We start from the raw sequence: 26732 nt of genomic DNA on the forward strand, positions 1-26732 counted from the left end.
GATCACACACCAGTTTTATTTACACAGTGTGCTTCACACCATAGCCAGAAAAAGTTGTGGTGGCTGAACTCAGACAATAGTGCTCTACCAGATGAGGGACAGGAATGATTAAGGCTGGCGTTGCTTTCTGTGTGCCTCTGCTAGTGAAGCTGCAAGTCTGTTACTAAACAGAAACAGCCGTTCTGGGGATTCTCCCAGGAAAGAGAAATGTCAGAGCTGACACAATGTTTGCAGTAATAAGCTGTGTTGGCAAAATTCTTGTAGATGTCACCAAAATGTAAATGAACTCCACTGACTCAGGGAAACGATCTCCAGGAGAAAGAGACAGAACGTATTTGCATTTAGCAGGGGATTACAAATATCATTTTTCTCTCTCCTTCTCTCAGACTGAAACTGTTGGCTCAGTGTCAGCAGTGCAGAGGTGCATTTCTCTTTCTTGAAACTAGTTTAATAACGAAAGAATAAAGCGTGCATCCCTGGGCTTATCAGCTAGCTCTTTTTCACACATACTTTGCTGCAGGAATCCTGATTCTCAATACTAGGAATATAGTATATGATGCAGTACAGCAGAAGCGTGTGGAAGCACATAACTGGTACAGAAACAAAGAGGTCAGTCAATGAAAATACAAGACAGATTCATCATTTCGGTAAGATACAGTGAGGTCAGTCCACAAGGTTTTGTTGGGCTCCAAATGTTTTCTTGCCCCAAGTGTTATGCTGGAGATAGTAGTCAGCACAAGCTTTGCAAAGTACTACAGAAACCCCGTTCTGGAAATACTCCATGGAACATGAGTTAGCAAGAAGGACAGAAAGTTTACCTGATGAAAAATGCATGAACAAGACAGGTATAATGCAACATCTTAATTTTTGGTGTCTAGAGAAAGGAAACATAATCAGGATAAAAACAAAATACACAAAGATAGTACAGAAATGTTACTTACATTTCCTACTTTGAGGAATATAAAGCAAAATATGAAAAACCTAACTGACATGAGTGCCATCCTTGCACCAAATAGCACAGTAAGAGAGAGCACTGCAGAAGAGATGAAAGCATCAAGGAAACGGAAAAAAAAAAACCAAGCATGTTACCATAGCAAGTCTCTTTTTCCTATTTTCTATCTTCACATAACCCATGTAATATTCATTAGGAGTAATCGCTCAGCTTAAGGAAACAGTGTGCTGGTAATTCATCCCTCTTCCGCAGGCCATAGAAAGTGCAGGAAAAATACGCAGAATTAGAACATGACAACACCGAGCGTAAGACATAGACCATGTGCCACAGAGAGTGTCAGGTTTAAGTTAAATCACAAATCAGTTCAAGGAACAGCAGAGTTAAGGTGTTGCCCTTTTGGTTGTTGACTTAGAAAACATGTTCATTTAAAGCACCACTCTATTCAAATGCATTGGTGTATCAGTTCACAGCCTCAATGCAACCAGCTGTCCTCAGAAGACCGCAATGCAATTTGAACACTGCCGGCCCTTTCAGCAGGCACACAATAAAGTGTTCTTCTGACAAAATTGGATCATACTTGTAGTAATAGAGGTCAGCATGGGATTTCATGACTAAACAAGCCAAAAAAAGAGGTCACAGTCTGGATGTGCTAAAATTGTGCACGTTTACTTTATAATCTGGTGCTTGAGAAATTGACTTGTCTCATGAGAGATGCTGACATCCTCAGGATTTGGTGTTGGGTAACGTGCTACTCTTTAGCACTAATAATATGCCTCCCCTTGAACTTGACCTTGAAAAGGGAGCAAGCATTTAGACTTTAGATGCCAAATTCCTGATACATCATCTGTTCTACTAGAGCACAAAAAACTATGTTGGATATATAGGCAGTAGATGTTCAGTCATGTTCAGTCCATAGCACTGCAACATGCAGCAAGCACCATGTCCTCCCCCCTGTGTACGATACTATTTTATCCTGACCGGGGGCGAACACAATGCAAAATAAATGCACAGATTTTCCTTCTGTAACCTACCAAAAGCCAGATGACCTGTTGTATAGGGAAACCACAATGCCCTGCCACATGTTACTTAGCAAAATGGGGTGCCTGCAGCATCAGAGTTACATGGAGATAGTTCTGCTCTCAAGCCACTCCTTTTAGCAGTTGTTTCATCCAAGTCAGAAGGGAAGAGATGGGCAAGAATCCTGCCTCCTCTGTAGTTATGAGGGACAGGCAAACTGGCATTCACCAAATGGCAGTAAAACATGTCTTAAAGTCAGCATCTCTCCTACCACTTTATGGAAACATGAAAACCTTAAGCTTCAGTCTGCTAAATTGCAGTGAAAAAAGCCTAATTTTATCAGTAGAAATTGCCAGCAAGAATGAGAAGAGCTCTTTATTAAAGGATGATAAGTGAAAGCTAAGATTAAGGCTGACATTAGGCAAACTGATTTCATATTAATCTTGATTTGGGATCACAGCACAGCAACTATTTGTGATAATAAGTTAATATACACATTTGTAGGAGGCAGACACTGTTTTTATCCATTTGATGTATTCATATTACATTATCTTGAGTAAGAATCCAAATGACAGCATTCATAGAGTAAATAAGACTAGTGAAATATTCCATTAATTCAAAGACATCCATCACAAATGTCACCACATCCCTACCATAGAAAGAGGTTCTATACAAAGGTTACATACATACTGATGGGGCCCACAGCTGCAACCCATTCCTCCCCCCCAGGCCTCTGAGCCCCAAATAGCACACTGCAGCCAGGACTGCTTTTCATCATAAAGCAGCTAATCCTTTTAACCCAGTCCTTGGCCAAACTGAAAAGGCTAGAGACTGAACTTGCTGCACCTTTTTCATGTCCACCCTGAACAAGCTGTTCTGTGCAAGAGAGACAAGGTCCTCATTTAAGCAATTGAAGTTCACAGCTTCCATGTTGTCTCAGGATTCACTTGGTTCCCTCATTCAGCAGTCACACAGAGTGGTAACCTTTGGCGGAGGCCTCAGGTTTCAGCTGTGTGTCTCACGAGACTTGGGACAGGTGACCTTTGGAGATCACTGGGGTGAATTGCAGCCCTGGGGTTCAATCATGGTGGTTGTTACTTGGTTCCTTCTAAGAGCCATAACACTTTTTCACAGGAAAGGACCAAATTTTTACTGCTGTTCAAAGCTTTGTGACTCTGCTGCTGTTGGAAGGGATTTTCTCCAAGTCTTTAATTGCAAGGTCATTATAAAGATAGCATCCAGCACAGATGACACATCCCATTGTATTTTACTAGGATTTGATATTTCTTTAGTAACCCTGGAGCACCATTTTTCCCCTTTTATTACTTTCAGTGCTACATCACTTTCATGAATAAGCCTTTTTCAGAATAGCATTCCCTTTCCTCCAGCTCACACATTGAGTTGTATAAAATCACAGCTATTTTCATGCTGTCAGTTCCTTCACAAAAAAAGTCGTTGTCTGCTAATGCAAAGAACATAAAATTTCAACTTGCTTTTAATTTTTGAATGTCTTTTAATCTGATTGTTCCCACATAAGAAAATTAAGATGTTCATATATTCACACCAGAATTGAAGTAGCAGTGTATCCAGCTATCTCATGCAAATATTAGTCCACATAAGAGCAGGTGCTTACAATTTGCAGATCTAAGTTTAGCAGTCTCTTTGAGGTGGTGATAAATTCTTCTAATGTGAACTCTTTATATTGCCCTCATATTTAAGGACATTCTGAGTTCTGCTGTATTCCAAGACTATACTGTAACATATTCCTTTTTAGGAGGGAAGAAGTATGTTTAGTTAATTTAAATAGAAGCACCTTAACTGGCCACACCATTCCAGTGGTTCCAGGTTAAGACATTGTCAAGGGTGCTCTGTGGGTATTGCCGAAGTTCCAACCTACATGCAATACAGTTCATTACAAAGGGATTTATAAAACCTTTGTAATTCAAAAATTAATCAACTTTTTCATAACGTGTAACTATTTAAATGGAGTCTAATCTAAGAAACTGTGCTTGCAGGAAAAGGCGAAGTTCTTGTTCTAGTCTTACTCCACATCTTTCTATTATTCTCACTCAATCTCACTCAGTAGCAATGCAGAACAATGCACACTGCCAGTTTCTGTTTCCTTTAGAATTATATTCTTTCTTTTTTAAACCCTCTTTGAAAATAATATATAGCTGAGTTTTAAGAACTGAGAGGAATACCCACAGCCTAGACTTCTAACTGCCTGGAGAGAAAGTGGTGCAGCATATTCAGATGTTTCTCAGGGCATCTGCAAGTATCAGTCCTTAGCATATGTCTACATGGCAGAATACATTACATGTACCAAGCAGCCCCTAGACACTGCGTAGCATATATTTGGAATGGTGTTTGGCTGTATGGCAAGTCCTGTACTCCAGTTTACCGATCCTCTAACCAAACGGGTCTTCTAGAGTAAGCAACAGGGATTTTAAAGAAAGGGATTTTTTTTCTTCCCAGTTTTTCAAATAGTAATGTTTGAGTAATTTAATTGATACAGATCTTTCAGTGTCCTTGAATTTTGGTGGTTCCTTTAGCAACAAAGAGACTAGGTGATTGAAATCATCCTAAGAATCAATATCTGTTTTGCTATTATTGACATTCCTGCAGCTGCCTAAGCACAAATCCTAGTCCTATTCAGACAAAATCTGAAGGAATGAAATCACTTCTTAACAGTATGAGAAAATGCCTTGATTTATGCAGGCAGATACTGCTGTAGATTTTACAGATACAAATGATAATCTAAGTCATACTATAGGTTTCGTATACTCTGAGACATCAACACCATAATTCATATGAAAGTGCATAACAACACTGAAAAAACATTTTAATTATTTAAAAAAAAAAAACCTCAAGTCACCTTGAAAGAAAGATTTTTGGATTCCAGCATTTGTTAACAGGTTTCTATCTTAGCACCCAGTTCCTTACATAAAGAGCTAGATCTGTATTTCAGTTGTCATTATTTTCTAAGCAGTGAATGTCAATCATTCCTCTACATTTTTTTTTCTAGTAGATTACTATTGTTGAAGCTGGAGATGAGTATGGAAAATGAAACAGGATTATTTTGATAGGAAAAATCCTAAATAAGAAGCAGCAGAGATAAAATACAGAATTATTTGCCAATTGCAATTTTTTGAACCTTTCCCTCTCAGAATAAAAATGAACATCATTGTATTGCTACATTTTTTCAAATTCTATATGAGAAGCTTATGTGCCAAAATACCGGAGTTTCTCACAAGAAAAAAACAAAATTATTGCTCTTGCCCCAGTCAAATCACTACCAACCTAAGCTGTATCGGAGCTTATGAAGGTAACTTTACTTTAATGGGTAAAATAGGATTCTCATCATACTTATTTACAAGCACTAATACAGAGTTTCTGAAAAGTGTAATAGGGTCAGGTTCTGCTTATAAAATTGTATTAGTTCAAAGTTGTTTGTATATGAGAAAATACGGGAAGAAATATATTGTCCATCACAATAGTGGGCTGTTATACTTCAGAGTGATTTGTTTCACTGCAGTGGTATTTATCATGTTGATAAAATAGACCATGAATCTGAAGATTGGAAGATTTTTCCTGCTAATTTGAAACAGCACCTATACATGCTGCTGTGACATCAACATAATACCCTAAAGCCACAGCATCTGCAAAGATTTATTTTCTGAGCCCTTATGCAGCCACACTCTCTTTGCTTCTGACATTCTCAATTTGCAGGCTGCTGGTGATCCAATCTTATTCATTCTGGCTCTATAATAAGGATGTCAATGCAAGAAGAGAAAAGTCATTATCTGATAGCCAGCAGACATGATAAAAAGGCAGAGTTAGATATCTCAGAGGAAAGGCCACCCTTTCTGCCTTGGATGAGCTTCTCAAGGTCATGGGCAGCTTTTGTACCTGTAAGTATGCTCCAAATTCTCTTTAGGCTGAGTGCATCAGATAAAAGTGAAATGTCCCTACCACAGTCTTGTATTCTGAAGAAGGTTTTGATTTTTTACTATCAGTGAAAAGTTTTAATTATGATTAGACCATATAAATGCAGTGAGAAAGATCAAAGAGGCAATATGAGCTGCAGAGAAACAGTCTAAATTTATGAGTCCTGCCTGGTTAATGGCATTCATATGGGTTCGGATTATGCTGAAGTATCTCCCACAGTAGCAATAATCAGGCAAGACTAATAACCATTTGTATAGAAAGATTTTTACCTCAAATTTAAAAATAATAATTAATATCATCTGTTTTTGGGAACTGCTTAAATGTCACAGTTGCAGCAACTGACAGCAAAAATTTATTTATTCATCGACTTTGCCAGGTAACTACTAAGAACCATTCCAGAAGATAAGCTACCATCAAGCACAAGTTAATGGGCTCTCATAAGCAGTGAGTGGATGAAATAGTTTGAGCTGCAATATACATGAGCTAAACTAGATCAACCAATCTTTAAACTATTAATACATATGCTACACAATGCCCTTTACAAGCCACATTAATGTAAATGTTTGAAGCAAACCCTATATGGTTATTATTGAATATCAATTGTAGCTAAGAGGCAGTTTAATTTTATGTGTGCCCATCAGAAAAGCATACAGAACGGGAGGACAACATGTGACTGGCCCCTAGGCTGTAGGTAGCAGAGACAAGCAGTGACAGAATTAAATATGCTCCTGGGCCTCCTGAAGTGAAAATTCCTTTCCCCATACTGTTTGTATCGTACTTGTAAAATTGATTTATAGAGAGGACATTTCCCAGGTTATTCTAGTCTTTCACTTATTTGCTCAGTTTTGCTACAAGATAAATGCAAAAGGACCAATAGCCTTGCCTGTTCTTAGCATCATCATCAGTTCCTTTTAAACACTATTTAAACATTTAACATGCTAAAGTAGCAGTTCTGATCTGGTTCCTGCATCTCTCTACAATATAAGAAGAATCTGATGTGCAGTGTTCCCATAGGTAAATGAGCGTAACTGGTGAGCTGAGTGGTTTTATTATTTTGGTGTTAAAAACACACATATGCGAGTTTGCATTGTAGCATGACAGTCTGCACTACTGTATGGCTGCTTTAGAGGGCAAGAACCCAAACATTCAATACATTCGAATATTAAGGCAGTGCCACTTCATTCATTACACTTGACACGAGCCATTGCCATAACCAGACCTACAAAAACCTTTCTTCAGTGACCAATTTTCCATCTTCCATACTTTAAGGATAGCTATAACCTCCCTGTACCTACTCAGTTTTTAAGTCCTTCTGGTCCCCTAGTTATTCCTGCCTTAATAAGTTGCCATTGCAGCTACTGTAGATCTGATGTGATGGAGCACTCAGCAATAGGTGTGCCAAGATTAATCTTTCACCAGAGGCACAGAAGGTAGTCTTGCAAGAAGATAAAAGGTAGATTGCAAGAAGCTATTTGAGGAGAACATACCTAGTTTCTTCCCTATTCAAACTGGTCAGAATTAGTAAAAAGCACAGTATTTTCCTCTTTTCTATAGTGGGGAGGGAGCATTCAGTTCCAGTTTTATCATTCAGTGGGGCTCTTAACCAGGGAGTCAGAAGAAAGCATAGATCCATCACAAGTAGTCCATGGAAAATGTGCTGATTTCAATATCATGTCTGACAGAGGTGAGCTGTTCTCAGAAGCTTTTCCTTTTATAGAATTACTGAATTTTTTTTAACATTTTCACTACACCTAGGGACTTGAAAGGTTTGAAAGAAAAAAAAAAATCAAAACTTTTAAAATTGCCATTCCATTTAAAACTAGCAGGTTGTTTGCATAAAAATGAGTTGAATGAAGTATAAATGAAATCAAATACCGGCCAGATTTCAATCTGAAGCCACTCCAGATGTATACTTGGAATAACCCAAGTCCTATAAGCAGATGACATCCTGGTATTTATCTAATATAAGTGGGAGGTTCCAGCGTTCCTCAGGATGAAGATGGAATAGCTTTGAATTCAGAGACTTTTTTTTTTTTTTTTTTTTTTTTTTAAGATTTAGCTCCTATGGGGCCTTTGCTTTCAATGACTTGAATAATATCCCTCTATCCCTTGCTACAGAGATGCTCTGTACAAAGCCATTACCTGTGAACTGAAACCTTTTTCAGTTTGTTTTCGTAATACACCTACCTTACTCATTTTGTGAGCTCCTGCCTGGGAGCTGCCGAAATAAGCAGTGTGATAGCAGCCTGGTAGCAGCTGCAGACCGAGGCTTATTTCACAGTACAGCAGCAAGTGCGGAATCCAATTGGTCACTCTTGGCCAGACTAACAGGAAGTATTCATAACGGCAGAATCAACAAAATCTTCATCAATTCCACAAATTTAGCGTATCCATGTGCCTCACTGGAACATCTCAACTCCTTGCCATCTGTCAATCTCCTCCCCTTGATAAAGAGGCTGCATATCCCAATGCAGTCCCAACCGGGAATTTAAAAAATAAGGATATCAGAAACAGGCTTTTAAATGCTTTGGTGTTTGAGACACTTTGTTGTGATTATTTAAAAATCAAACCATACTATGCACTATCCTATACTGAGCTTCCTCCTGCTCATTTCCAGTCCTGTACACTTTATTAATATAGCATTTTGAAAGGTCATAGGAGGTGCTAGATCATCAACCCCAAACAACTTGTACTAACCCAGGGGTACATGTAGTACAACATTGTTCTGTCAGTGTGCCTCAGCAAATAATCACTAAGCCCATTGTGTCCGCCGGCAAGGCTTAACTGAGGCTGGTAGCGATGTAGAGGTGTATGATTCTGCACACAAAATCCTCTCAGTACAAAACATCAGCACTTCTTCATGAGTTGTTCATGCACATTTCAGTCTGGGAAACAAAACCACTCCATGTCTCATTCTCTCCACCAGTGACAACATGAATTGTCATCTTTATTAAGATGATAGATTTTAAACCAGGGGAAGAGATTTGGTTCCAAGATCCAACCTTAAAATCATCTCCAATTTTTAAAGAGAACATAGGAAACCCTATCAATTAGATACCATTGCAGCTTCACTAGAGCTGATGTGCCTTCAGAGGGGGGGAAAAAAAAATCCAAAACACGGAAGCACACACCACCAAAAAACCCACAACTACTTCAGTATGGAGGGAAGTGATTTTCATTTGTATGTAGTGGTTCCCTTCTGTCTCATCTGGGCTACAAGCAGGTAAAAGCCAGTGAAGAAGAGAGAAGCCACTCTTAATAAAGGGCTGTACCTTGAATGAACCAAGCTCCCATGACACAGCTGCACACCAAGACATTTCACTCTCACAGGATCTGACCCATCTGAAACTTCAACATTCCTTACTGCCAAGTTAGAAAGGAATAAGAAATGTCCCTTCAAGATAGATTAATGAAAAGAAGTAGCACAACATACACAAAAAAAAAACCCCAAAAAAGTTAGCACTCTGCTATTGCTGTTATTTTTATGGGCTTTACATAAATTTCCAGATACTTCTATTCCAAATGAAAAAATATAGCATTTTTATATACGACATATATAGCTTATCAAAAGAAGATGTATTTGGATAAGACGAGAAAAACTTATAATTTATACTTTGCCAAAAGTAACGTAAACATCTTTTACCTCAAAAAAATTCAAAACCAAAGAATTTATAGTGTCTCATTCTGTCGTTGTTAGTCACTTGAGCAATTCCCATAGTAGTAAGTCAGTCTGTAAAGTCTGAAGAACTAGACTCGGTGTCAAATTGAAAATAATACCATAAGAGAAGTTTATCAACTGCATATTGTTTTAGGAGCTAGGCTAAGGGGAGTTACTCATTCCTTCTAATAAGAGCAATATGGCAATATATCTTGTTTTTACCAGAGACTGGGTTCAATTAGATTAAGAGCATAAAAAAAGAGAAAGATTCATGATGGTAAGAAACCAGAGATAAAATAAACAAGATTTGGAACAGCTAAGGAAGCCCTGAGAACATGCTAGATCAATGAGCTGTCTTAAAATAAAATATTACACCTCAGGTACAAGTGGAGAGTATAAAAGAGAGTACTTTCTATTTGACATCACTGCTAATCTGTAAAATTTCTGTAAAGCAAAATAAGACCAAGTACTAGTGCTCAAACTGGGTGGCACCACAGGAACCTCCAAAATAGCCAGCATGTTAACATACCAGCTGGCTTCCATAGCTGAACAATATACAACCATAACAACAACAACAACCACCTAGTGCACTCTTCTTATCTTTAGATAGTCCCTTCCTGTTAAAGGGATCATTTAGAAGTTGTTCAAGTTCCAAAAGATGCAAAAACCCTACAGCCTCTTTTCTTTCCCACTGAATTTGACAGGAAGTTTACCCCCAACTCCGGTTTCAGTACTACTTGACTTAATTTGAAAACCACAGGCCTGATGGTGCGTGGAGCAACCTCACATCCCAGGCTCATGTTCTCATCATGATGGCAAACAAGTTGATTCTTCCCTCTTATCTTTTTGCAAGTCAGCCAAAATTACCAATAAGTATCTGACAGTACTTTCAGTTCAGGTGTCAATTCCCTGCAATTGTGATTTAAACTAACTGGCACTGCTGTGATAGTTGCATCTTTCAAAGACAGAATTTGCAAAAATCTGAATAAACAAGGCTATGGAAAGCCAGCAGCTGTACACACTTGTTGGACACATCACCAGCGATAGTTAAAAAAATCTGTGCAAATGAGAAACACAATTAGAATTTTATAAGCTTTGAGGAAGTTTAGTTCCAGTACAATGGTCATAAGATGAACAGAATATACCCCTAAAAAAACGCAAATATATATATATCCCATACCTAAAAGTCTTTGCACTGAGAGTACTTTACACATAGGACAGTTTTCCATACCCTTTTGATTCAATGCTACAGAATCAGTTTAATTTTCAGGAAATTCAGTTTTCTTGTTTGGCATAAGATGCTTTGTGGAACGTTAGCAGATTTCTTGGCCATCTATCTTAATTGCTCATAAAGATCCTCAGCCAACAGTCAAGTGCTTCTAAAAAATTAACAAAAACCCTGCTACATGCTAATTTCCCAGTTTTTTTTAAAGTTCTAGTCAGTTCTCTCCATGTCAAGTATCAGCCAATGATAATATACATTGGCTTAAAGTCATCATCTTCTTTTCAAGCATATTGTGACTGCAGGACACTAAGTGGTACAGTCCAAAGGAAAAGAGTGGGGAAAACATTGCTGAAAATTATCTGTTAACATCTATCCATGTAAGAAGCACTTGCACTTCCAAAAGCACATACTTGCTCTACAGAACATTCAAAAGACCAAAATTTTGTTAGCCTTAGTTTCTGCAGGAATCCATTTATTTATCTGTTCAACCGGCATACAGGCAGATATAAAAATATATCCATGCCATATTTGAAAGCAGCCTTGGTATATATGCACCTTCAGTAATTTCTTACATCAATAAAATTCTGGTTTACTCAGTGCATAGCCTGATCCTGAGCAGCTAATGGGAGATTTCTTTTTAATTTGAGGGGGGTCTGTTTCTTTGTTTTTTAATAAACTGTGGATTAAGGATAGGAAGATGGGTGCCTATTGCAACTTTTTTCAAGGCCTAGGCCCAAATTTGGTTACCTTTGCTGCATGCCCAAACTTTTGTCCACAAATAAACATACAGAGCCTTTTACTTAAGCAGGGATTCTATCTGCTGAAATCCTGAATCCTTTATCCTATCATTTCTAACGTTTACCTCCCCTCCATTAGCAGGACAATCCCCCATAAATACATCTATGGGACAATTAATTCACATATAATCATATGTCATCAGTTGATTCTCTAGAAGAAACTTATTGCTTAACTTTTGATGCTCTCTCTTTAGCTTGTCTCACAAGGATACTTGATTTGGGAATAAATTACTGGGTTTATTCTGACTTTTTATATTTTGGGATATTCTTGCATTTTTCATTTCTCTCCCTTAAGCAGATTTATTATTGAACTTAAGTAATACATCTAGAGAGCTGTTTGTTTGAACAGAGAGAAAAGCAGTTGTGCTTTTTGCCATGTACAATATGAGTACATTTGACTGAAAAATCAAAATGGGGTGGAAGTAAGAGTAGCAGTGTTGCTGCATAGAACTGCTTGTCTGGAACAAAGGCGCACAAACCAGATACAGCTCCGCTCAGCCTGCAGTCACCTGGGGAAGCACAGGGTGTGCCTACTGCACCGCAATACTTCCACACTGTTGTAAGATGAGGTCTGCCTGCACACACAACTCCTTCTTTACGACATAATCAGGCCAAACTAGGGAGGATGAAAGAATGACTGCACCAAACCTAGCCTCTCCACAAGGCACATAGCCAGTTTGGACACTAGGAAAGCCTGGGCTAAAGCATGGGTTTGGCACCATGGTCCTCCTACTGTTTAAACACATGAAGGACCACAAAGGGAAATATTTTTTTATTTACTTTCAAGTTTTTAATGAATAAATTTTAAGTGCTCATTGTGATGGTTTTCTATTTCAACAATTTATTAGATGTGAAGGCTAACAGAACAGAACCACCATATTTCCCAAGCTTATGCCTACTAAAAAGCCATGTCTGATGAATATCCAGCACCTCACTAAGAATCCCACTCCGAATGAGTCTCTTCCTTCCTCTGCTCCAAATCAGTTTCCTGGGATGCCGACTCATCCCACAAGCTAAAGCATGCCCTATGCTACAAAAGCATGCTCCTCTGCTTCACTTTTACCCAAAACTTTATCTGCAGAACGTTGGAGTCTTTTCATACCTAGTAACAAGCCACAATTCCTCTGTTCCTTTCAGAGCCCAAATTTTTGAGTTTTCACTTTCTCCTTGTGCACTGATTCTTTCAGTATCCACCAATTCATGATACAAAGAATCTTTCCAGGAATAAGCAATCAAAACTACCACTGTGCAACACACATCATTGACTCCAGCAGGATATTCCCCAGTAACAGGGAAACAATTGCTGAGTGACTCCCTCAGAGTCAGTTACTAACAGCTCCAGAAATCGGTCAAATAAATAGCTTATCCATAAGAACACGAATTCATACAATGGATCCATCTTGGGCTGTCTCTTTGGGCTTTGAAAGTTCTTAGTTTTTGCATCTGTATAACCACGCTTTGTAAATGTCTCTTTTCACAACTGACACGTTCTTTCTCTCTCTACTGTACAGAAATACACTTGAACCAGAGCAGCCCAACCAGTGAATTCCCCAGCTATGGTGAAAATGGAAATGATACCAGTTTACTTGTTTCACCCCTTCTGGTGGCTGGAGTAGTAATCGGACTTGTGCTATTTCTATCCTGTGTTACAATCATTGTTGGCAGTCTGCGAAAGGATGGACGGTTAAGACACCCACATCTGAGGAGAGATGCTATCTATGGTGAGATTGCTAGTTATAGCAAAATAATGCTTAACTTTATTAATAATCTATCCAGGCAACAAAAAGCATCTGGCCACTGTGCAAGGGATTTAAGGAAAAAAAAAAAAAAAGAGGATGGGTAGGTCACAGGCGGCTTTGTAGTTTAATAGCATCTTTGTGCTGGCACTGAACTCCCATAGTAGAAGCTCCATAGTTAACCATTAACATAAATAAGGCCAATGACAACAGCATTTCTTACAGAGCTTATTTTCCCTTGATACAGTGTAAGATTTATTCTCCACTGCTAGACTCCTGATAGTTTATTTTCATATCCCATTATAGCCTTGCTATAGCATAGAATGTAATTCCTATTTGTTGGAAAGCCAGGAACCTTTTCACACCTGCAGTGTGCACCAGCCTACAACAAACTAGGCAATTACTTCTTTTCTGACCACAAAAGTTAATAACTAGGTATAAACAGAACAACAGGGCATCAAAATGTCATTACAACTGTCATTGTCATTAAAGAGACTGGTTTGCCATCAGAGAAGTCCCAGTTCATATCCCCCTACCCCCTGACAAAAATCGCCCATATTGTACAAGTATTTGGGAATATGAAGGGGTTAATTGTAGAATTATATTTTTGGACAAAATTTTGGGTTTGCTGACCAGAACTTAAAAGCCACTTTGTCAAGGAAATTACAGAATCTGATTATTTCTATATTTAAGGAAAAAGCGGTTACAAAAAAGCTATTAAGTCTTCAGCTAGTAAAAATTCAAATGATAAATGGATTAATGAGTTGAGTGGAGCATCAACTCCCATAGTAACATACAGAGGGGAAAAAAGGAAAAAAACAACCCCCTCCCCCCCCCAAAAAAAAAAACAACCTGTCTGCTATCACTGTAACGTCTATTTTTCCTACTTTTCAACAGCTAAATTTGGGATTAAATAGTTGAACCCAAATTGAAGTTACTGTTTTACCCATTAAGATCAATATTTTGGCTTGATAAAATACTGATCATTAAGAAGATCCAATCACTACATTTAAATCTACTGCTATGTTAATTTCAGCTCTTTATAAAAAACCCTGAAGCCAGGTGAAAACAAAGGACAATTTTCAAACCGCTTGTTAGAAATAACAATGATAGAGAAATGGAAAAAGAAAAGCATAGTGATCTTTTCAGATAAATTCAAAAGAATAATCTTAAACTAAATTTCACCAGTCTACCCAAGTGAAAATTTTACATTAGCACATGCCATCCTAATATCTCAGCATGCTTCCGCTGGCCAGCATAGGAGCAGCAGGAGTCACTGAGAAGTTGGCTTCCTTCAATTCTCAAGCAAAAGGAAAGCACAGTGCATGACAGACTGGATTAGTCCTGGTAAATTCCTCAAGAATAAATTTGCCAATGTGAAAACTGCCGGGACAAGGAACAGGCAGTTCAAGTGGGTCCTGCCTTTTACCCTCTGTTGAGGGAGAACCACTACTATGATGTATCTGGCTCTTCTCTCCAGGTACTATTTTAATGCATTGAGTGAAAAGGAGAGATCACTTTATTTTTAAGATAATTGCAGGGGAATAGGGGAGTGCAGATTGCTGATATTTCCGCAATTTGGGACATTGTTATGGAAATTGACCCTGGAGTATTGAGCATTAACTAACTATCCTCAAAGACACAAAACAGCACTAACTTCTTGGTATTTCTGGAGCTATGAAGCTCTTGTCTGAAAGAATTAAGAAAGCCCTGGAGCAGGCACCAGGACGATTTTCTCCATTTTCCAGTTGTTCCCCTTTTTGTTGAGAACAGCATTTTCTCAAGACACGTACTTAAAACCAAACACCTAAGGCTCCTTTTAAAAGCCTTCACAGAATTGGCAAGGTTTCAATGTATGCAACTCCTGGGAACTTCAGCAATCCTGCTAATGTTTGAAGCTGATGCAGCAGAATTGACGCTCCTTTTCAACCTTTGAGGCACAAGAGAAGCTTTAGACACTTGCAGCTTGTAAGGCAGCACTAAATACATAGTCCCTGTGCCATAGCCTGAAACACCACAGTTCATCTACAGATGATGCTAACTTGCTCTTAAAGGAATAGAAAGGTCCTGTGAAGCCTGATTGCTCCAGAATACCAGTAATTCCCCTGCCTCAGATGGGTTTTATTTTCTGATTTATGGCAGTAAACAGTGATATTGTCTCAGAGAATCCAGCATGGAGGAAAAGAGCAGCAAGTATTAATTCCTTGTTTTCCAGCTCCAGATGGCTTCTCTTATGGTGGTTCTTTTGGAGAGCTGAGATCCACCTGCATGGAAGAGTTTCCCCCAGCTTTTGATTTTGGTTCCTATCTGGATACACTTTCTCAGGTCAACGTCATGTATCCCGATTCACCTCCACGGTAAGCACTTTTCTAAGATTCTGAGTGTTATAGTCCTGTACTTGCAAAGCCTGTTAAAGAAGAAAATAAAACTCCTAGACCTATACCCACTCCATAAATGCAGGTCACACAAACTCTAATTACAGACAGACTTTGTTTAGTTTAAGTTTTCCTTCCTATAATATGTTTACTAAACAAAGGCATGTGTACAGCCAATTCTTATTAATATTCACATTAAAATTTATCTTATTGATGGCATACTAATGAAACAAGTAAGCAAGTAAAATTACTTATGAACATCTTTCTCTGAAAGAAATTATTTTACAAGAAAGTTTCACTTCCAAGAGAAAAATATATACTTTTTTTTCAGGAACTTGCATGTTACATTTATTGCTGACCTTGAGACTCAAAACGAGCAGGGGTGGGGGGAGAAAAGGGGGGAAAAAAGTGCAAGAAACCCTTAAACCTTTCCGTATTTTTCATCAAATCTCACTTCTCAGCTTTCTTAACCCCAGTATTCTATCAGAAGGCAGAACTGCAGAAAACATACCATTCTGACATACCTAGTAATTGTACTTAACCTCCTAATTTGGGATAGGGAGAATATTGTTTCAGATTGCTCATTTTATATCAGTAATCTGTGAAGGAAGATGACTACCGTTTTAGCTGTTTAACCTTAACCTGCTCTGGAGAGCCATAGTTGCCTGGATTGTAGTAGCATCTTCAGAGAAGAGCATCCTTCAAATATCAGGCAGTTCTAATTGCCTGGGGAGGTAACATTGCTCTTGCCAAAGACATTTATTCCAGAAATTATATAGCAGCTCCTTCCACATTTGTGTGCCTACATTCACAATATACAAGAAAGGCCATCATGAGTGACAAGAGTCACACTTTAGGCCATCTATATCTCCTCTGTGTGCCTCACGTACCTTGAAGTTAATAAAAGAAGGAAATCAGTTACTCCCTCCAATGAACGCACAGAAATTGTTTAACTCAGAACACAGCTTCAGGCTTTCAGTGGTACTGTATCTTACAAACAGCAAATAATGGTTGAACAGCCATGCCCCTCTCTTCCCTTTCTTTTTTTTTTCTTTTCTTCTTTTTAAGCAGACTCTGTTTTCAGTTAAACCAGTGTACTCATGAGGCCACCCCTTTTCTGACTGCTTGTATACATATGCAATATAGAGCAAGTCAGTAGTATGAACATACAATATATAGATATTTGCTTTTTCTATTCTGTGCATGTTTTACAAGCAACCCTTTATGTGTTACAAAGCCATACCAAATAATAAATGGGCTTTTAGAGATGGTGTAAATATTTTAGCAGAAAGCTCACATGTGAAAAATTACTCTGAGCCTGGCATCTAAATTTGTAGAGCTTCATATAAATCCACTTAAAAATGTAGAGTGGTTTTTGGACTTGCACCCACAAGTCTTTCCTAATAAAAGCCAGCCAGCTGACACCTAAGCAACAACTTGAGTGGGCAGTTTGCCAGATTTCTGAGAACAAGCTCAGACTCCTGTGAACAAGCTCTGAGAACATATTTCTTTAGCAGACAGGTCTCCTAAGATTATACCAAAGATTGCTTCCATTTCCAGTTTGAAACAGGCCGAAAGAAGGATTTTATACCTCTGTGGAATTCTGTGTTTGGAAGGAGATACATGAGTGATACAGGATAGCACTAGATGATCTGGGTTTTCCTGTAAATTCTCCAGCTTCTTCTGTAATAAGCCTGGCATAAGTTAACTATCTTATGTCCTACCGTGTTCTAAGAAACTATTCTGGGACATGAATACAAGGATCAAAGAGACAAAGGTGTCCAACCACTGCCTCCTCAAGATTCCCTTTCGGGCTGAGTTGACTGCATCCCAGAGGGGCCCAAGATCTGACTCTGCATGCACAAGGAAAAGCTGCTCATCCCATTAACTGCAGTTCTGCATCACAGGCAGTAAAGATTATTGTTAATGGTTTTGTTCTTTTCTCACTGCTACCGTAGTTAAATATTTTAGAAAAAGTAGCTTTGGCAAATCATCAGAATCTTACCAAGTTTTACATCTCAGCAACAGAACTTGGAGAAAACTTCAAGCCAGCCCTGAGTCCAAGTGAAAGAAGAGGGCCACAAAATGATGAGTGTTGCTAGAGATGCAACCCTTGACATTGCTGTCCAAAAGCAGCAGTGTCAGCCCAGTAATTGCTGCCACTGCTTCAACCACCTGTAGGGATCACAAGCTTATCTCGTTGGAGTGCAGCACTGAGGAAAGCGGGCAATTTCCCCTTCCTGCCTTTCCAGCCTGCCTGGGACTTGAGGCGAGGCTGGAGAAGGGCTCTGCCAGCAGCAGACAAGGACAAACTTTTGCTTAACAAGGTTGTCGCCCCCAGCAAAAAGGTGCCAACAAGGTGTTCAAGAAACATCTAGATGTGGTGCTTCGGGACATGGTTTAGTGGGTTAGGTGGTGTTGGGTTGATGGTTGGACTTGATGATCCTTCAGGTCTTTTCCAGCCTTAATGATTCTATGATTCAGGAAAAGCAGAGCTTAGCAGATGGCTGAAAGCAAAGCTACGTAGAGACATTTAAACTCACTCCATACATTATACAGTTCATTGTAACTTTCTGTTCAGAAAAGCATTGTATGAATACATTGCATTGGGTAAGAGCCTGAAAAAATTCTGTATAGCTACCTTTAGTGTTATGCCATGGAGGAGAAAGTGTATTTTTTTCTAATTACTAGATGATGGATATTATTTGGACTAATGGGTACTAACCCCAGGAAAACTGTCAGACATGCCCTTGAAGCATAAACAAGACATGCCTGACCTCGTGTTTAAAATATTAACTCACTGGGATCAATCTTCTTACATATGGTAATGTTTTGAAGAGTAGGTTTACTGAAAAGTAGCACTGGCTAAATTACTTTAATTCCTCCATCTAATTCATGCAGTGCAAGATGTAATTGAAAGCTAAACTAGCATGCCCAAAAGCTAATAACACAACTGTAGCGTAAACAGAACAGAAATGAAGAGCAGCGAGGAAAGCAACTTCATTGGCAAATAACACATATTTGAAGGGAAAGAATTCAGTAAGTGAAAACCAGTATCCTGCTGCCACAAACAGATCCCAAGGCATTAACTTCATTTAATTGAAAAAGATTCATTGTTCTTATATAGCCTGCAAGAGTCAACAGCATTGCATCACTGCATTCTAGGTGCTGCAGAGCTGGGTGTTCTTGACTGTACTATTTTTGCTAAAACCATACTTTCCTGAATTATTTCAGTAAAAAGTGTAACACCTGTATTTGGCCAAGGGGGTGATTATAATCAGTCTAGAATATCTTCATTTTACAGTTGGGCTTTAAACTAAGTAGAAAAAGAATTTTAGCAGAAGGCTGATGAAACAAAGAGAGTTAAGAGTACCCATTTCTATGGCTGAGGCAGAGGTAACTGTTCAGGACTGCCCACTCTTGACTCTCCAATTGACAGTCCATTACAAAACACTATTTATATTAAAACTTTAATTGGGAAATTAATTTATGAAGAATGCCTTGGGATGTTAATGATTAATTGCTTTGATATCTAAATCACAAATTTCATTTGAGGCTCAATTTGATTATCACCATAGACACTTCTGCTAACCACTTTCTTACATTAGATTTTATGTTAGATTTAGAGGAATATCATGCACTGAGTTTTGTCATTAGCCTGCCATAGTTGCAAGGTGGTTACAGAAAAGCAATTTGGTCAATTTGTCTTGACAGCCCAAAATATACAGTGCTTCTATCCATAAACATCCCTTTAGGATAATTAATGACTTTCTAATGAATCTCAGATCCGTGTTAGCATCTGTCAGATTGATTTTACATGATGTGTAGAAGGGTAATATAAACCCAAAATACAGTAGGTATTAACTAAGCAGTTTGAAGATATTAGGGGGAATGGAAAATTCCAGAAATAACTATAAATAGAAAAAGGCAGAAAAAAATTTAATTCCAGGTTTCCTGCCTCTTCAAGGGTTAAGTTACTTAAGCCTTAGATGTTTCCTTGAAAAATACCTTGGGTTAAATTTTTTACTATTTAAAAACATTGAAATAGAAAATAATGTTATTTGTTCATGGTTACCTGCTCCAAGATCAGCCAGGCACCCTGGAGGTGCATTTTGGGAGCTTAAAAGTCAATTAAGTTAGGAGATCAGTGTCGCTGTATAGCTAATCAAAACAGAGAGGTTCCTCCAGGGTACCTTAAGAGGAGTCTCCCCCTTGTTTAAATAGCTGCATTTCAAACATGTGACAAAACATTCACAGAAAATATTCAGGGATTTTTATGGAGCATTGGATCATTCCTTCAGGACCCTGACTTGAGTGACAAGGTGGGCTGTTACCTCTGGGTGTTACATGTTTGTTACTCACCCCCTCACCCAGTGCAATTTGTGATCAGTCGTAAAAAAATTGCATCTAATACTATCCAGGCCCAGAGACAGATGGATTTTGATTTCATATGAACATAGTAACTAGGAGGACTGAAATGGCATAGGAGGAGGTGCCACTTAACTCCATTTGCTTATTCTTGCACTATCATTATCTTAATTACTAGGCCCCAACAGTTCCAGGTGTTTCTTTTTTAATTAAAGAAAGATGTTTGGGCTCTTCATTCTGAGTCACTGTTCAAGAATTAAACTAAGTGAATGACTGAGACAGTCAGTAACATGGAATGGATTGCTATTATATAAAAATACAAACTGATGCTTAAAAAAAATCACTGACAAAACATGCAAAAGTCAAAATATAGTTATTAAATGAACCTAATATCTCAAATGGAAACTGTCAGTATCAAAAATAAACCTAGAAAAATATCCTGTCTCATGACATATGTCACTACAAGAGCAGTTCTGTCAAAAGTGATACATTTCCTCGTGGTAGTTACACATCACCAAAGAATATATGTATTCTAAGAAAAAACACCTCAAAGGAAACACTGACAGATTTTCAAGCTGCTCTCCTACAAACCCAGCTGTTAGTAGATTGCATGCCTAGAGATAGCATCATCAGCTGAACTGCTTAAATGGTCAAACACTTTTTTTTCCTTTGATCCTCCTTTTAGAGAGTTACACTGTATTTGTTCTAATTTCAGCTTTTTCTTTATTAGGTACCAACATCATATAAACAGCCTTTGTGTTGTTTTCATCATAGCTTAAACCCATCAGCACATGTATTTTCCAGATTTCGTGATTCTGTTTACTATTATTAAAGAAGCCAGTAGGTCATAACACATAAATTAATGAAGTAAACAAAAATACATCTACTTCACAGAGAAGAATTCTTCATTCCCCAGATTTGCCTTTTTTCCACCAGCTATTGTTTGCATCTTAAAAAATTCTGTAAGTAGAAACTTCTTTCCCCAGAGAGTAGGTCCTACTTTATGAATGACAGCTAGTTAAACAGGCTCTTTAGGGTTTTCTTAGCAACAAACCTATCCTAATACTTCTTGCAATTAGACCTGATAAATTCATTAAGTTCTCCTCCCCAACATTCTGAGTCAACAAGGTCAGCTTGAAGAGCTACTCTGGTTTTTAAGTGACATTCTTCTCTTTGCGGATCACATTGGTAAGCCCATCAGAGTGTGGTAAGATGACGTTAGAAGACATCAGCCCTCCTTTCCTTTCCTAGTATAATTATCCCTTAAAAACTCAATGGCATAGGCTACAATGACAAGTTATTTTGACAAGAAACAAGGCAAAAAAAAGTAGACAACAGTACATTTCATGGTCACTAACCCCTTCCTTCTCATGACTGTCTCTAAGATACACTGAACCTTAAGATAGGATAATTTAAAAAAGCTAATGGATTAAAGTGAATTCACCACAAGTACTGTAACCAAGGATTTTTTTTCAGGGCTGAAAAAAATACACATAATATTCATGACATGCGGTGTAATGAGTTTCTGTGGTCCATTATTAGGTTATGGTAACATAATACTTTTCAAAAGCACTTGCTTTCTTGTCTAGAAGGATTTTCCTGTGACTGCTCTACCGAGCTTGAAGCATCAGCTACTTTTCTACACATACAATGACTTCACAGAACTGATTCTCTCAGATAAAACTTAACTATCGTATTTTTTGCAAGAGACTAGCAAGTGTTTTTGTTTTTCCACTTGTCCTGAAAGCTCCATACTCTTGCATTTTCAGTTGCAAAACACATACATACACACACACGCGCAAATACATATATATGTAGGTGTCATTCCCTTAGCAGTTACTGAGGTTGCACTTTCATGATATGGCTAAGAAGTTCTGCCGGTGAGCTGTGGTCTAAGACCTACCCATTTCCTCCATCTCTTATACTTCTTCCCTTGTGTTGTGTTGATGCCCATGTAACTATGCTGTGAGTTTACAATTCAGGTAACTAAATCAGTAGAAATCCAGACAAGGAAAAAAAAAAGCAAACCACACACACACACCAAAAAAACCCCCAACCAAAACAAGCCAACAAAAACCTCCAAAAAAACTACATGAACAAAAAAACCCACACAAACAACCTTTTTGCCTGTTTATCTCCAGATTGGGGATCATGGCTGGGAGGAAGTAGTGCAAAGAAAACAGTGGGAGTATGCAACAGGGCAGGGGACTTTTCCTTTCAGCGACATGGACATTGGCTCATGTTGAAATCACAGCTTTACACATCACTGAGCTTTACAGCTGCCACCTTCTCAGCTGAAATCAACAGCATTAGTTACCATACTTAAGTGACTTGCATGTAACTATAATTTTAGTACTAGGAATCATTATACTGATTGTTCTGGATGCACTGGTTCTTTTTAGTGGTAGCCATCATTACGTAGTAGCTCTTGGCCCCTCTGGTATCGAGGTCTCCATACTAGCTGATGAGAAAGCAGCTCCTTCATTCCATTCTAGTTTGTGCTGTTTGCAAGTAAAAAGAAAGCAAGCTAAAAGCTGTGTCAAAGGTGCAGACCTCACACTGCAGGACAACTTCGGAGTACCAGTCAGTTTGTGATACCCACCTCACTGCAATAAAACGCAAGAGTCTATCTGCCTCTTCTCCTCAAACATGAAGCTTTATTTTAAGAGAACAGTAAGGATTTAGTCCAGTATCACTCAAATCAATACATGGCAATCAACTGTAAGAAAATATTGCTATTACAATTTTTTATAAGTAATCCTTTAAATCTTTTGAGGACTGATTTTCCAACCACCAACATACATAGACAACAGGTGCCTGTCAAACTGTGTATTACTTCTTATAATACTTGCTTAGAATCCTCTAACAAAAAAAAAGATCTGGTAAAGACTAGATGCATAAGTTTGCATGTTAAGGTCCCTCAAGGAAAGAGAGACTCTACTTCCTCTCTGCAAAATAAAATTCATGCTTGTAGTGTTGATAATTCATTAGTTGTACTACAGGAATACTTCTATAACAGCACTCTGAAAGCACAACCAAATTACTGAGGCTGTTAAACAGAGAGGGGAGAGAACGAAGCAAACAAAAGATCATTTTGATACTTATCCCACTGAGCATTTTAGTTCTACAGAGCTGAGCTACAGTCCATGAAAGATACTAAGTTAAATCTGAGGGAAAGAAATGCAGATGATCAGCTAACAACAGTAAATAGAAGGTTCATAGTGTGTCCATTTCTCCTTTAGGTCAGTGGCAGACTTCCCTTGCGCTGGGCCCAGGCCTAGAATCAGGAGACTTCTTTCCCCTTTTGTGTCTCAGCAAAAAGATTCAAAGTTTTCCACCTTGAAACTCACATTACTATGGGCTTTTCAAAACAGAAACTCTTTTACTATGGTAACAGGACCCAGTAGGTGCTCGTCATTAGCCTGATTAAGTCAGGCAAAATCTGTGGAAATATTTTAAATAAATTCACTGGGCTTTGGGTCAGCAAAATGTAAATTAAGTAAAGATGCAGCTCATAGTAAGTAATCCCGCAAAGAGCAGCTCTTCCTTTACTCCTTCCGAGTTCATGAAGAGTTGAAGAAACCAGGTCCTCCATCTCTGATGGAGGTCTAAGATCTTCTAAAAGAATATCAGGTGTGCTTGAAAGCTTCGGTAAGCTTAATAGAGGCTGGACTAAAATCTTTTCCACATGCTGTACAAAACCAATTTGACCTCCTACATGCTGCAACTTGTTTCTGAAGTATCTAGCAGCCCTATTCAAGATCTTCAGAACAGAGTTACATTTTTAAATACCATTCCTTCTGATGGGGAATCAAAATTTTATAGTCTGAATTTAAAACCATTGTCCTCATGAGTGTAAAAATAAAAGGGAGGTAAAAATAAAACCACCTGTGGATATTTGAGTTATTTAGTAACCTAGTACTAAGATTTCACTTTCTTAACTTTCCCTTCCCCCCAAAACCCCTTCCATCACCTGGACTAGAACAATACCATCAAAAGCAGGAGCGCTCTGAGGGAAAGGTATGAATGAGTGCAGCAGAGCCAAGTATTTTTCCAAGGCAGGACCTCCATGGTTGATTGCAGTAGATTTGAGGTCACTCTGCTGCCCTGTTGCAAGCCACTTATAATGTAGGGTTTATTAGCTTGGGTTTAGCCTGGTAGTAATTCAGTTACAGGGGGGCACAATGACTGCCTGCAGTCTACTGGGAAGACATATGCTAAATACCCCAGGTTTCAGGAAGCATCCTAGATCTTAATAGCTCTGCAGTTAACGTGGTTGAGGAAATGGGTTCTTAATTTGTCTGGCTCCAGCAGAATTGTTTTTCAGGTTAACTGATTAGGCAAAGGGTTTTTTTACAGGAAACATTCCCTTCTTCAGAATTGGATTTAAAATTACCCTGAAACAGTTAAGGCAGTCACAAATAAAGCAGGTCCAATATTTAGGATCAGGATGTTAAGACTCTTCCTCACTTTTGCCTGTAGCCAGTAAGCCAGGAAAACAGACCACAAGATCTGGGCTGGTTTGATAGCAAAAGCGGAGTCGGCTTTAATTTGTGGACAAACAGGCAATGCTAGTAGAGCCAGACAGTGGACCACCCAGATAACAGACCAGATTCAGCAGGGCTGGTTCAGCTTGGCTCAGAGAGCTGGGCAGTGCCAGCACAGTAGTGTACAAAACATGGAGCTTGCTCATATTTGCTCTGTTTCCATCCCCTTCCCACAACACAAAACATGGCAAAACAGAAGCACAAAGACACACTGGTCTGTCCAGACTCATCATTTACCCCTTGTGGGCTTCCCTAGGTTGTGCAGTCAGAACTCCAGTCTAAGGTGCCTGTCTGCATTCACACAAGGACAGCAAGCACTGAGCACGGTAGTGGAGTGAGGATGTAATAGTTTCCCCTGGCTCTAGCTTGGTGGCACTGAGAGAGCTACAAAGCCTGGATAGACATGAGCTGGCACCTCATAGAAATCCCACAAATTGGTCTGTCTTCCATTCCTCCTTTTCAGGAGGAATGTGACAAGAAGTCTGCCGAGTCTCAGAATGACCAGCATGAGTCTGTCCAGATTATTCATCAAAGCTCTGCACCTCAGCAAGAAATCCTGCTGCCTCTGCCAGCACAGATCTGCAACCCAGACAACCCAGCACAGGGAACTGCTGGCTGAGCACCAGAGACCTGTGAGTCAGGAGGAGAGCATTTGATGCTGTGCTCTACTTCAGACTCCATCTAAAGCTCACTACTTTCCTTCATAACTGTAAAATGGCAACACCACTTCCCTTTTCCCCAGACATTTCCTAACTTAGCTACTTAAAAGCAGTTGAGAGCAGGAGTGAACCCTTGCTGTGTTACACCTAAAGCGACTGGTGCAGCTTGCACAGCTTTTTGTGAGCCGACAGTGTTATTCCTCCCGCTCCTGCGTAACCAGCTGTAAGGAGCTGCGCTTATCTGCAGGCACCTCAGCTGAATGGTGCTGACACAGATGTTACCTTCGTGCAGGAGGATGGGGTCTGAACTTTCACTGCAACCCTCTGGGGTTATCTTTAGGTGTTTGGAGCTGTACTTTGAAGTATTATGCTCTCAAGTGTCTCACATGGCAGGGTAAGCAAGGATGCAGGCTGAGGAAAAGAACACCAGATGATCCTTTTCTTCTCACTTTACCTGCCCCTGTTATGCTGAAAATAACATACTGTAGCATTTTTCACAGGAATCTAATTAAAAATTATTTTTTTCTTTCAGCTATGATGAATGCATGGGGCCAGGAGCAACACAAATATATATTCCCACAGATGATCCCCCCCCATATTCTCTTACGGACCCTTGTCAAAGAAACGAAATATCTATAAACATTAGTCTGGAAGAGGAAGCAGCATCTGGGACTACAGGACAGGCTGCAAATTATGCACTCAGGCTGCAGGACTTGCAGCAGCCCATTTCATCCATCTCGTTGTCATCTCTCACTCTGGAGGCTGCTCCGCTGTACGAGACTGTGGTGTGCGAACAGAATAACGCCATCCCACTTGTTCCAATGGAAGTACTGAAAGGTTCTTCCACTGGCTGTCAGACCCTTCTGAACCAAATCATGTGAATAGAAGTGGTTCTTTCCTTCAATTCTTATGAAGAACTCAGATCAACAAAAACATTTAAATGGAAGAATAAAACCTCTGAAGTTTTACCTATTTTATATCTTCAAACAGGGATGCAATGGGATTTTATTTTTTACAGCGAATTTTGAAAGTTTACCTAAACTTCCCTCTTTGTGCTTCAAAGTGTTCCATGACATCACACAGCATGAAAGAGCAGCAGTGACAAGGAATGCATCTGACCTTTTTGAAGCATTTCAAAAGACATTGCAATCAGCCACTCTTAAGGTAGACACATGTTATCCAGTAAAGCCTATGTGTTGATTTTACGATACTTTGCATGTTTTAGAGCAGAAGGAAAAGGAAGAGCATTTTGTTGTCTTTGTAGGTGTCACTAGTACATTTCATTCAGTGTCTTGGCAACAAAGCATTTTTAAATAATTCTTTGTCTAAATGTGTATTTCAGTAGACAGAGAGAACAAAACATGACTATCAGTACCATACCGGAGCAAAAGAAAACGGAGAATAATATTTTGATAGTCACATTTTTCCTTTGGAAAGCCTGGCCAGTCCT

At 38.9% G+C, this 26732-nt stretch overlaps 1 protein-coding gene across 1 annotated transcript; it reads left to right on the plus strand.

The window, feature by feature from the left end:
- Nucleotides 1-781: 781 nt before the first annotated feature.
- On the plus strand, nt 782-26163 carry LOC104460484 (protein BEAN1-like). Its single transcript, XM_010079986.1, has 4 exons — nt 782-845; nt 13025-13318; nt 15549-15690; nt 25815-26163. The coding sequence occupies exons 1-4, from the start codon at nt 782-784 to the stop codon at nt 26161-26163; spliced, it is 849 nt and encodes a 282-aa protein (XP_010078288.1).
- Nucleotides 26164-26732: the final 569 nt, after the last annotated feature.

Source organism: Pterocles gutturalis, unplaced genomic scaffold (genome assembly GCF_000699245.1).
Source record: "Pterocles gutturalis isolate BGI_N339 unplaced genomic scaffold, ASM69924v1 scaffold44099, whole genome shotgun sequence".
Lineage (NCBI taxonomy): Eukaryota > Metazoa > Chordata > Aves > Pterocliformes > Pteroclidae > Pterocles > Pterocles gutturalis.

What these genes read in the sequence shown, in the direction of transcription:
- LOC104460484 (XM_010079986.1), top strand. Translation starts at nt 782, where the DNA reads ATGGAACATGAGTTAGCAAGAAGGACAGAAAGTTTACCTGATGAAAAA. An exon ending in AAAATGCATGAACAAGACAG is followed by an intron (nt 846 to 13,024) that starts GTATAATGCAAC and finishes GGGCTTTGAAAG; the next exon opens with TTCTTAGTTTTTGCATCTGT. An exon ending in TATCCCGATTCACCTCCACG is followed by an intron (nt 15,691 to 25,814) that starts GTAAGCACTTTT and finishes TTTTTCTTTCAG; the next exon opens with CTATGATGAATGCATGGGGC.